The sequence below is a fragment of the Triplophysa rosa genome, linkage group LG5, assembly GCF_024868665.1.
Source record: "Triplophysa rosa linkage group LG5, Trosa_1v2, whole genome shotgun sequence".
NCBI classification, from domain to species: domain Eukaryota; kingdom Metazoa; phylum Chordata; class Actinopteri; order Cypriniformes; family Nemacheilidae; genus Triplophysa; species Triplophysa rosa.
In genome coordinates this window covers 27,517,164-27,529,663 of record NC_079894.1, presented here as the reverse complement: position 1 = coordinate 27,529,663, position 12,500 = coordinate 27,517,164, and the positions used below count along the sequence as shown (strand labels likewise).

General features: G+C 38.1%; 1 protein-coding gene and 1 long non-coding RNA gene across 2 annotated transcripts; one reads left to right on the top strand and one right to left on the bottom strand.

Annotated features, from left to right (window-relative positions):
- Positions 1–2,711: 2,711 nt before the first annotated feature.
- Positions 2,712–9,772, bottom strand: LOC130554773 (uncharacterized). Its single transcript, XR_008963023.1, has 3 exons — positions 9,668–9,772; positions 3,729–3,971; positions 2,712–2,770 (listed from the first exon to the last, which is right to left on the bottom strand). It is a non-coding gene; the product is annotated as an uncharacterized LOC130554773 (long non-coding RNA).
- A 36-nt stretch (positions 9,773–9,808) lies between these two features.
- On the top strand, positions 9,809–12,102 carry neurod6b (neuronal differentiation 6b). The gene is made up of 2 exons (XM_057334633.1): positions 9,809–9,928; positions 10,468–12,102. The coding sequence occupies exon 2, from the start codon at positions 10,477–10,479 to the stop codon at positions 11,434–11,436; it is 960 nt and encodes a 319-aa protein (XP_057190616.1). The 5' UTR covers positions 9,809–9,928; positions 10,468–10,476; the 3' UTR covers positions 11,437–12,102.
- Positions 12,103–12,500: the final 398 nt, after the last annotated feature.

Here is a 12,500-nt window from a genome sequence, read left to right as displayed (position 1 = left end):
AACTGATGTGTTTGATGAGAAACTTACGGAAGAAATGCCATCGAAGCACCATTTTTGGTTCCACAAAGAACCATTCAGTCAAAGGTTCTTTAAAGAACCGTCTCTTTCTTACCTTTTTTATCATCCGAAGAACCTTTTGTGAAACAGAAAGGTTCTTCGGATGTTAAAGGTTCTTTATAGAACTATTTAGACAAAAAAAAGGTTCTTCTAGGTAAGGCACCTTCTTTTTTTAAGAGCACAGCTTGCTGTGGAGCAGCGGCGCGGCCAATAAATGTTTGAAATATTAAAGCATCACCTTGTTTTTAGAAGTATAACCAATAAGACGGATGTGATAAATCACTTGCCTCTTTTTGTGTAATAAAACGTTTTCACTCCACGTCACAATCAGCTAAAAAGCAAACATGGTAACTTTTGTTTGGTATTTGCATGTGGAAAAAATGATGATGGGGGGAAAAAATGACACAATGTCATAAAAGAACCTTTTTTTGTCTAAATGGTTCCTTTAACGTCCAAAGAACCTTTCAGTTTCACAAAAGGTTCTTTGTGGTTTTTAAGCTTATAAAAAGGTAAGAGATGGTTCTTTACAGAACCTTGGGCTGAATGGTTCTTTGTGGAACCCAAAATGGTTCTTCTATAGCATCACTCTGAAGACCTTTTTAAGCACCTTTATTTTTAAGAGCGTGTAATGGCAAAATAACAGACATAACGATAGAAATAACCTGGAGCATTGTGCGTCTAACCAGATTTGGCCACTAGATGTCACTGTCATAATGAGAACAGATTGTGAGGAAAAGGAGTGTTTGGGAAAATCTCTCTGCTTGCATTTATGGGGTTTGACCACATTGTAAGGACAAATCAGGATAGTAAAACCTGAAATTAGCTACATTGGTGTAAGAAGCAAACTGTTCTCTAAAGGAAAACTGCTTCACAAAAATACTAAATAATGTTTTTTTTAAACGAACCTGCAGAAAGGTTTGTGTGATGGTTCGGTTTAAGGTATTCAAGTTTACATTTATGCATTTGCTAGTACTTTTACCATGGTCTGTTTGAATACTCGATTCTGATTGGCTGTCATTTTCACCTGTCTGATTAAAAATTACACTATAAACATCAATCACAGCTTTAACTTGGCAAATGACCATAGTATAAACAGGATAATCCACGGCTATTAAAGAATTTGAATGCACTTTGTGGAATGCACTCCGCTTTGCGATGGGTGGTTCTTCGCCTCCACGTCGTGCATTAACATTCTTTAATGCACGGCTAGACGTGGGTTATCCCTTACTATTTGAGTTCTTTAGGGTTGAACGCACAACCTTGTTCAGCTACAGGTTTTATAATCATAATAACATTATCTGAATAGAAAAACAATAGAATCCCCACGATAAGAAAAACAAACATGTGTCTGTTTAGAAAACTACTTGTTTATTTTTTCTTTTATCTTTGTTCCTTTAAAGGATAGTACACCTAAAAAATTCTTTCATAATTGAATCAACCTCATGTTAAAACGTGTATGTGGCCTACTGTATGTGGAACAGAAAAGAAGAAGAATGTCTCTCAATGGAAGTCAATGGGGACCAATGTTGTTTGGATGCCAATTTTATTCAATCTTCTTTTGTGTTCTGCAGAAGAAAGGATGTCATACAGGTTTGGAATGACATGAGGGTTTTTGGGTGGACTGTCCTTTTAAAAAAAGGGAATAAAACTTGAACTCATGCAAATTTAATTGCAAGAGAATAAACTATAGCTAGCTGAATTGTTTAGAGATGTGTAATTCACTACACTGTACCGCGCAGTGAAGAGACCGCGCGCGCACGCACATTTACTGATCAGACAACAGATGCATGTATGCAAACTGCGCGTTTCACATCAAACCTTCATACAATACATGCCGAAGGAAGTATTAAACCGAACAAACCTCTTCACGCGTGAGCCGCCATCTGCTTTCTTACATCACAGATTTTAATTTAAAACGACGCCCGTTTCGTACAAAAACAGCACAAACAAAAACTCTGGAAGGCAACATCACACCTCTACACCGCTTTCAATTTTTCACAGGAACTCAAATATAATCATCTGGGCATCGAAGCGTGCGTGTTTGTGTGTGCGAATCCACGTTCACCTTTACGGGTGTTTTAGGAAATTATATCTGACACAAAGTTGTTCAGTGCAAGTCGTGTGCTTATCATTTATTTCACAGGCGCGCATGAAAGCGCATCCATAAACGCGCACGCAGACACGCACGCACGCACACTCTCTCTTCATTAAGACTTAACATCTTTTACTGAACATATTGTATATAGAATGTGAGAAACTCACAGTCGCTCTGTTTTATACTGAAGGTCAGTGTACTGAAAAATAAGTTTGGAATAGAAATATTGTAATTAAGAGCGAGTCACCGTAGCAACAGACCATATGTTGCGTTATCTGAAGAATACAGCAGAAACAAAGGTGTCAAATTAAGTGTTGCCTGGAACGTTCCTGTGATGTTTCTTTTCTTGCATTGCGTTTCGAATAGAACAAATAATACAAACAAAGATCTCGTTTTATTGAAACAGATCCCATTTAGTCATTTATTTGATGGAATTTGATGGTTTTTGTCTAAACAGGGCCTGCAAGGCAGATCATTCCAGTTCTATTTGTGCATTTTTTTACTTTATATTTTTATGTGATTTAAGAGCAAAGTGTCCAAAATCTTACCATCAGTGATTGTCATTCTGAAATTTGCTTATCCTCACTCTCCTTCCAGAACCTCAGATGTCCAGATTCTCTGTTTTTCAGGAAATGGAAAAAAACGCAGTACTTTTTAAAAGATTAAATACTTTTTGGTTAGAGATGTATGGCAAAAAAATAAAAATCACACATATGGTGATATAAGGTTTCAGAGGACAGCAGTGATATGAAATTACGGTCTTATATATGGTCTTTTTGCATCTGCAGTGTATTTGCATACTAAATACAGGACAACACAGTGTCCTGGAGATGAAAAAGCAAATCATTTTCTTTGAAAGGCAGCTGTTTTGCAACTTTAAGGTATAAATCTTTTAACACAGACCTTAATTCTTCTGTAGAAGTCATGTGACTCCAATGTTAGTTTAATAATAGATGTGAAAAAATGTGTTTAAATTTAAGGGACAACACTACCTACAAACCAATCCAAACAAAGACCAATTCCTGTGAAACTGTACCATAATTGAATCAGCATCCACACATTCTTAAAATATGTAGGTATTTGTATATGTAAATGAAGTATATACATCTCAATGTTTTGCAATAAAATGAGTGCTGTCAAACGATAAATCGCGATTAGTCCCATCCAGCATAAACGTTTGTGTTTACATAATAGATGTCTGTGTACTGTGCATATTAATGTTGTATTTATAAACATATCCATACATGTACACATATTGAGGAAATGTTTATACATTTTGATATTTTTCTGAAATATATGCATGTATGTGTATGTTTTTATAAATACAAAATGAATATGCACAGCACACAGACATATATTATGTAAACGCAAACTTTTATTCTGGATGCGATTAATCGCGATTAATCGTTTGACAGCTCTAAATAAAATATATTGTCTTCTTTTAAAATCAGTCATATTTAAGTTCAAAATGCTTTAAGTTTCTATTCATTTACACGGAACTGATACCACCTAAATGTAACTAAAACAAATTTAGTTTAGTCTTGAGTTCACAAAAATGTAGTTTGTACACACATACCACTCTTATCCCTGTCAAATGACCCACAGCCTCAAGAGATCCATCCACAACACGACAGTGAACACAAGCCCGAATCCTCTTTTGTGACTGACAGCTGATGTCAGAATTTGGATAGGACCCAGGCAGTGATGAAACAGCATTTTTCTGATCCAAACCAGCACTCGAGCGACAATACGTATGCAGGCTCCATCATTTACTGGCATTGAGTCAGAAAGAGCGGCAGAGTCTGCCAATACAGACAACCTGATGAGAAGACTTGAGATTATTGAGCTGGCGAGGAGAGAAAGAGCAGCCCAAAAGAGATGTTTAACATTTAACCTTGAAAAACATTACCATCACTGCTATCACAATACATAGTTGTATATATTATGTGATGTGTGTGCAAGATGTTACCAAACAAAAATGTCAATATTATATAAGTGAACACACTCACAGGGCTATACATTAAAAACCTGCTTAATAAAGTTAGACAATAAGTAAAAGTCTCAACAAGAAAAGAATGATATAAAAGAATAGAAACTTTTGTGTGTTTTTATTAGAGATACTAAATTTCCCCACCGATACTGATAGCCGATTATGTAGTGTGAGACCGGTACCGATTTTGAAGATTATATTCAATTTCTTAAACTTTCTTAATGTTATTCATTCATAAAATGACTATTAATATTGAACATCAAACTGGTGATAAAAAAGGGTTTAGAATATACTGTATATATATACATACATATATGTATACAGAGCTGGGTAGATCAGATTCCAAAATCTGCTTTGTGCTGCTGAATTGTTTATTCCCATCATTCACAATATATTTTCCATTTCAAAATTTTTGGTCACAAAGATAATAAACGAGAAAAATATTGATAAATTCTCTATTGTTTCCATTGGATTTTGTATTAGATAATCACAAACCCAGGCGGGTGACTTGTTGTTTTGCAATCCAGTCTTTCTGTTGTGAAGGAACAACAACATTTACATTTGCTATTAGCAAAACGTTATTGATGTGGCTAAAATATTTGCAGGTATTTATGAATCTAAATTATGTTGACAAAAGCTTATTGTTTAGATTTAAATCTTATTATCAGATTGCTGTCTAAATACTTTTCTTTTGCCCATCACTGCATGAATATTACACCCATTTACATTGATTTGGTATCTACACTTCATGTCTACACTGTAAGCCCCCCATTTTTTACCTATTTTATTTGTGCTGTTGTATTGCAGTCATTCAGAAAAAAGGCCTTTCACTAACTTCCAGTAGTACTTTTATAATTTCATATAATATAATTTCATATAATTTGAATCATTTAAAATTAAACAAGTGTGGTGGACACATACACCAGGTGAAGATAAAACAGACACACATAAACAAATGTAATCTGAATGTAATCAAAAGTAGTCTGATTACATTACAAGAAATGTGTAATCTAATGGATTACGTTACTGACTACAAATTTTGTCATGTAGTTTGGAATCAGTAACTGATTACAATTTCCAAGTAATTTACCCAGCTCTGTATAAATAAATAACTAAATACAGTATATATAAATATAATAAAATACATTTTCATATTTAAAATTAGTACATTTTAAGTTTAAGGATGCTTTACGGTGGCGATTCATTTACACAGAACAGAATTAAAATGTAGGATGATATTCAATCAAGTTAGTAAAAGAAAATGACGTAAGTGATATGAGAAGCAACTTTTTTATCTTTACAATCAATAATATAATATGTGTCTGTGCTTTTAAACATGCTGTGATATATAAAGCACAACATGTAAATTCCTTTTCTCATAAAAAAACTTTGTATTTACATTGTAAGCCATGAATTCGTTAGCATAGCTCGCTATCCCCATCTGTTTTGAGATGCCATTGAAATTTCTATTTCTGTACTGTTTTAAACAGAATGTGAACGCCAAATGTCTTGTGTCCTGCTGGGATGAATGACGCTTCGTCTTGATTGAATTACGCACGTAAATGATGGCGCTTTCTATATTTACCATGCTGTGTTTGTGTGTCTTTCAGGAAATAAGACACATATGTGTTGGTAGGTGTTGTGTGTTGCGTGCGTGACTGCCGCCATGTTCCGCTCGCACCTTCTCCTCCATCTGAGGTTCCACCTGGGCGGTGCGGGCTGTTGGCATATGGGCCATGTAATTGGTAGAAACAGCACAGCTGTAGATGATGGTTCTGAGACCCAAAGTCCTCTAATCACTTCAGAATAACAGTCAAGAGCCCAGCCAACCCTGCACGGGTCTCTCGGAGCGAGACTGCCCGGGACGGCCAAGCGAGTGACAGTATTTTCCATCTCACTTTTTATACCAATGAGATAAAATGGACTTCTAATCTCTTCTAATGTCATTAGAGTTTCAGAAGAGATCTCAACAATAGGGCTGTCACGATTATTAAATAATCGTCTCATCGCGATTGTTTGACCTCATCGCGATGATTTCGGATCATCGCAATTATCGCACATCTCTATAGAAGACACTAGGGGGAGCTGTAGTGCATCTGCATATTGCATTATTTTAGTGTATATATTGTTACTAAAGCATGGTAATACTTGTCAAATGTACCACCACAACACAATCACTTAAAAAAAAACTAAAACATATACAAATTACCTGCAGTACAATTTGATATTATTTAAGCAAATCTCAGTGTGAAAACCAGTCTACCAAAACACACAAGTAAAATTTTACTGTAGTCTTGCAAGTGAGAAAAAAAACAGACTAGAATCTTTTCTATGACTGATAGTATTTTAATGGTGGCTTCAATTCACACCTGATCAATTTACTTCATTTACAAGTATTTGGCGGTTGTATTATTGACAGGTAAAAGCCTAAACCTTGAATATATGATGACCCAATTTTTTCCGATGTATTTCCAAGAAAAAAACATAGTCTTGTATTCAGAACAATATGGTCGTTTCAATCGCTGAATCAAAAATGTATGAGAATTAAATGTCAAAGCTCAAAAACAGACAATTAATCGTCATAATCGCCAAAGCCCTAAAACAGACAATTAATCGCCATAATCGCAATGATTTATTAGACAAGTAATCGTCAATCAAATTTCATAATCGTGACAGCCCTACTCAACAATGTCTCAAACTGAGCTCAGATTGGTGAAGTCTGCATTCAATAGTCAATGTTATTGAAGATCTCGATATGAACTCATACATTTCTCATCAAATGTACTCAAATTATTTGACCTCTACAATCTACATTCATTTTACACCTATTTTGTTGTTTTTATTTCTACCTAAACATTTTTAAGAGAAACATCTGAGACTAAGTTGAGACTAAAACAAAACCCAAGTGAAAACTCTGTGAAATGTCCAGACTAATGAAAGTTTAAAGGCTATTGCACATTTGCGTCCGAAATTACCGCACGTTAAAAATAAATACGACCTCACGTTGTGTCAATCACATTTACACACTGCCTCCGATATTTTCGTCCGTCATAAAAAATTTCGGACTGGGTTCGATTTTCAGCGTTTTTCGCATCCGTAGCGAGCCTTTTGAGAGGCGTTTTGACAATTCAGAGACACCGTACAAACCAGCGGCAAATACGAAAAACGCATACGAAACTTTCGGACTGCATGTGAAAAGACCTTAACTTCTGAGTTTATATTCTTTCCTTTTACTGGCACAAAATAAAGAATTGAAAATGTAGCTTATGTCGTTCACATTTAGCTATTGTGTGGCTTTTGTAATATAGCGGATAAGTAGAGTGCCCTATTGTATGTTGTTTTATGTTTTGTTTTCTATTTTTTCATGAATATCTTCTTTTGTGTGTCCCACAGAAGCACAATGCGGGTGAGTACATCATTTAAAAACTTTCAAACGCGATATAAGGAATCACATTTCGGAGAACAGCTGTTGACTTCCAAGCGCGACTTGTTTGATATTACGATCACGTCTGATGGATCTGAAGGAAAGCTCGCAGGAACTTCTCCCTCAATCTGAAATCGGACATATGCTGTGACGTGTTTTGTGTATGATGTGCATGATGTGCTTTGGAAATCATGTTGATTTGTGCATCTTGCAGCACGGCGGAGGTGCGATCATGAAACGCAAGGTGAGGGTGCGTCTCCCAACACTGCCTGCAAAGCGTAGGTGTTAGTTGATGCCGCCGCCAGAAACATCTGTGGAAAAGTTTCGCAAAGCTTGCTTGCTTATTACAGGCATGTACTCATACAGAGGTAAAGACTTCTTTTCTTTTTCACACGCTTGCTTGTAAGATTCACCATGTCACCATGCAGCATCTCTGAATTAGACCACCAGAGTGTCACCTGCGAATCTGCCAAGAGTCTCCGTCTCTCATTGTGAGAGATCCAGCACCTTCATTAGCAACTCGGCTTGTCACGCCGCCTTTAAACGCTGATAATGTGATAATTAAAACAGCTGACTAGCACGAGCTGTCATCGCCGCGGCAACAAAAAGCCTCATTTACAGGTGGAGGAATATAGCCAACCGTCATTCAGGTTTACCATACCATCCGCTTTTTTGGAAACAATGATACAGATCCGACAACCCTTCCAACTAACAGCGCATCCCAAAAGATGCACGTAAAGGGACAGTCTACCCCCCCTAAATTTCTTTCATCATTTACTCATTCCAAACCTGTATGACTTTTATCTTCTGCAAAATACAAAAGAAGACATTTTGGAGAACATTGGTAACCGAACACCACTGATGCCCATTGACTTCCATTGTATAACCACAAAACCACAGAATTTGTATTTGATGTTCTTTTCATGTGGATTGTCAACTTGATCTCATGGGAAAACCAACAAAATGGCGATTCTGTATAAATTGATTATTAAAGCATGAAGGTCCACCCCTAAAACTCACCGGCACTGGGGAAATAGCACGTCGTACGAAAACGAGATCGTACGATATCGTGTGAACTATCCCCCTTGCGAAATAGCACCAAATTGCCATGAGATTGTGTTGAACATGCCAACCATGTTGAGTCCTCTTGTATCACTTTAAGAGTATTAGAATCATCCTCTCTTTCATTCAACTACACACTGATTTATTACCTGAAAAGACCAGAGAACTAATTAGTGGAGTAATTAATTAATTTAAATTTGCATATTTGCATTTGCAATTAGTGCAGTCAACTGATTAGTCTGAAATGAGGAGTTTCACTCATCAGATGCTGGTGTGAACTGGACCAGAACACACAGAATGCCAGCTGAGGCGTTTCGGGGGGCTTTGAGCGTGTGTGTGTGTTTTGGGGACTGCCCTTTGCTTGAAATATTTATTGAAAAGGTAGTAGTTTGTGTAGGATGTGGTTTAGGGACAATGAAGCGTAAACTAAACACAGCTGTAGTTCTAAAAGATGCACAGCGAGGCAAAGATGACCCATTGTGATGAAAGAGCATAAAAATGAACTCATATCTCTGTGCCATGATAGTGGAAGAGTTTTTACAAAAAAATGTAAAAATTGTTTCAACCCATGGTCAGGTCAAATTAACCCCCCCCCATCCTTCACTTCTACTGTAACCAAAGCAAGTGAATGGGGGGCTGTTAAATTCATTCTTCAAAACATATTCTTTCGTGTTCTGCGGAAGGAAGGAAGCCTTACAGGTTTGAAATGACAAGAAGGTGAGTAAATGATGGCTGAATTTTCATTTTGAGGGTGAACTACTCGTATACGATGCTGTTCCTTTCGATATAAACATTTGATATCCAGGTGTAGGTATGAGATCACTTTATTGAAATGAATAATTGTGCTGCAAAGCTATTTGTTATCCACGGGACTCACAGGCCTATCAAACGTCCCATAGCCAAATCAAATCCATGCGTCACTTTAAAATCAAAAGCATTTAGCAGTCTCTACACAGGTACAGCCGCGGCAGAACTGGCATTAATCTTTTTTTACGCGGAGTTTTTTGACGGTAAATGAGAGCCTCCCGGTGCCCATTACCGTGAGCGCCAGATGATGAGAGCCGAGTGAAAGTCCCTGGAGACGGCATCACGTGACCGTCAGAACGTCAGTGGCAGATGGCACGGGTACCAGCGCTGCTGCCTGGCATGGGTGTCATTTCTCAGTGAGAGAGAGAGAGAGAGAGAGAGAGAGAGAGAGAGAGATTAAAGGAATTCTTAGAGCTTCACATCGAGCACATGGGAGGCAGTTCTGAATGTCGTCAGGAATTTGAACATGCAAGCTAAACACTGAAGGAAGCAGGTGAGCCATCTAATCTATCATTTTTTATTCTTTATAATGTTTAACAGAAACAAAGTGTTGAGAGGAATTTTCAATTTAACCTATACTGTCAATTCTGGCAAACATTATTTATCCAAGAGATATCTCTTGTTTATTGATTTTTGTAAACAAACAAAAAAACATGTACAGTTATGTAAATAAAGGCCAATAGAAGATTCGTCTACTAGATGTGTTTAATTAGCTCTAATTTTCTAGTGGGATTGTTTGCAGTTTAGGGGACGCGTATGCACACGACGCGCTCTTGCGGTACGTCTGCGTTTTTCTTATTGATAGTCTTTGTGCACATGCACCAGACCGATATCTTTGGCCTGTTTCTTTTACACTCCAGGTTTTAGTTAATACATAAAACTCAAACGCACTTTGCGTAAATAATCACAAAAACCACCATTTCGACATTAAAATGTCCGATCCTCTCCAGCAGGCCCCATACCCTTTGGTTACCTTGTACCATATTCACTGATTTTACCTGTCATCTGGTTGTTTGTTTTGCTGTAACGCAGGTGCAGACGATGCTGACCGTACCGTTTGAAGATCCAGACATGATGCGCGAATCTCAGTTTGGTGCCAGATTCCCCCGTCAAGATGATGTCCACGACTCGTCCAACACGGACCACAAGGAGGCCGAGGACGACAACACGGACCGGGAGGATGAGGAAAGAGAGGAGGATCGTGACGAGAACGGTCTGCCCAATAAAAAAGGCCCGCGTAAAAAGAAGTTCCCCAACGGACGCGGCGAACGCGTGAAAGTGCGTCGCCAAGAAGCGAACGCGCGGGAGCGCAGCCGCATGCACGGGCTCAACGACGCGCTGGAGAGCCTGCGCAAGGTCGTGCCATGCTACTCCAAAACGCAAAAACTCTCCAAGATCGAGACCTTGAGGCTGGCCAAAAATTACATCTGGGCTCTGTCCGAGACTCTCAGCGCGGGCAAGAAACCCGACCTGCTCGCCTTCGTGCAGACCTTGTGCAAGGGATTATCCCAGCCCACCACCAACTTGGTTGCGGGCTGCCTGCAGCTGAACTCCAGAAATTTCCTCACAGATCAGAACGGGGAAGTGTCGTTCTCTGGCAGGCCTCAATATGATGCTCTGTATCCGTATCCGAACGCGGAGATGGGCACGCCCACCGGCCTCAGCTCTGGGACCCGGGACAGCGCCAAACCGTTCCGGCCATACAACTATTACGCATCCTACGAGTCCTATTACGACAGTGCCTCTCCGGAGGGCAACAGTCCCCACTTCGACGGCCAAATAAGTCCCCCGATCAATTATAATGGGATCTTCTCGCTTAAAAAGCACGAGGACCAAGTCGAGTACAGTAAGAACTGCCATTATGGAATGAGATACTGTAACGTGGCCGGTCGGGGTTCCATGTACCGAGTTTCCCCAGACGGTCATTTCCCTTATGACTTACATCCCCGCAGCCAATCGTATCAGAGCCAGGACGAATTAAATACGGGTTTCCATAATTAAAAGCAAGCGTAGGGGTTGGATGCCAGTTACACTAATCTGTCAATTCATTAGTGCGCGTTGGAGACGAGGGGGGCTTTTTTGCATTTAAATGTTTTGGCAAGCTTGCTTTCATCTTATGAAAATATTGTAAAATCAATTCTATTTATTTGAGATGGTTTTGTTGATGTAGGCTACTGTATGCGGTGAGGTAACATGTTCACAGACGCAGGCTGTGGTAGGCCTGTAGCTATACAATCAATTAATCGAATAGAGATAAATGGAATTTAAAACGGGCCTCTCAAACACACGTTTTAACGCTTGTCCCATCTCGTAGAAATGGATTTGTTACTGTATTATCATGTGCTTCTCGAGCTCAAAATCATTCGATTCATGAAAGCAATAATGGATCTATGCAACAGTGTGACATCCGTGGCAGTTTTGCAGATATGTACATAGACTTATCGTGTGATTTTTTTCTTATTTGTTATAGGCATTTGTGTCTTTGAATTATAGAAACTCCCCAGTCCGTATAAAATCGACAGATCCTATATTGTGATTTTGCTGTGAACATGTTTTTTTGTGTAATTCACGGGAGACATCGGGTCTTGAGGTGAATGATGCGAATGTTGTTTTAAGAATCTCACTTCATTTGTATTGCGGCCATCTTATCGAAATAAAAAAATGACTGTGAACTTACTGTCTTGTTTTTTCCTGAAGTGTTTACAAAAGCCAATCATTTCGTAATCTTTTAAAGGTATACAATATATTACAGAAATGATTATTGTTAGACGATTGTGCTATTTGATTTTGTGCCAGTCAAATCATAATTTAATTAGATAAAGACAAAGATAAAATTTCAACACGTTAATATGTATCTGAAATGTATTAGGATAGAATAAAGAAAAAGAAAGTAAAAATACGTTTAAAAGGCTTCCATTTGGTCTTTATTCTATCATAAAGTTATTCTAGGTTTTGTAAACGATGAACAAACTCTAAAATACAGAACACTAAATAATAATTCTAAGGATTTCGATTTATTTATTTTTTGTCCAAAAAGTAAGTTTATCGATGCTTTCGGAGTTAAA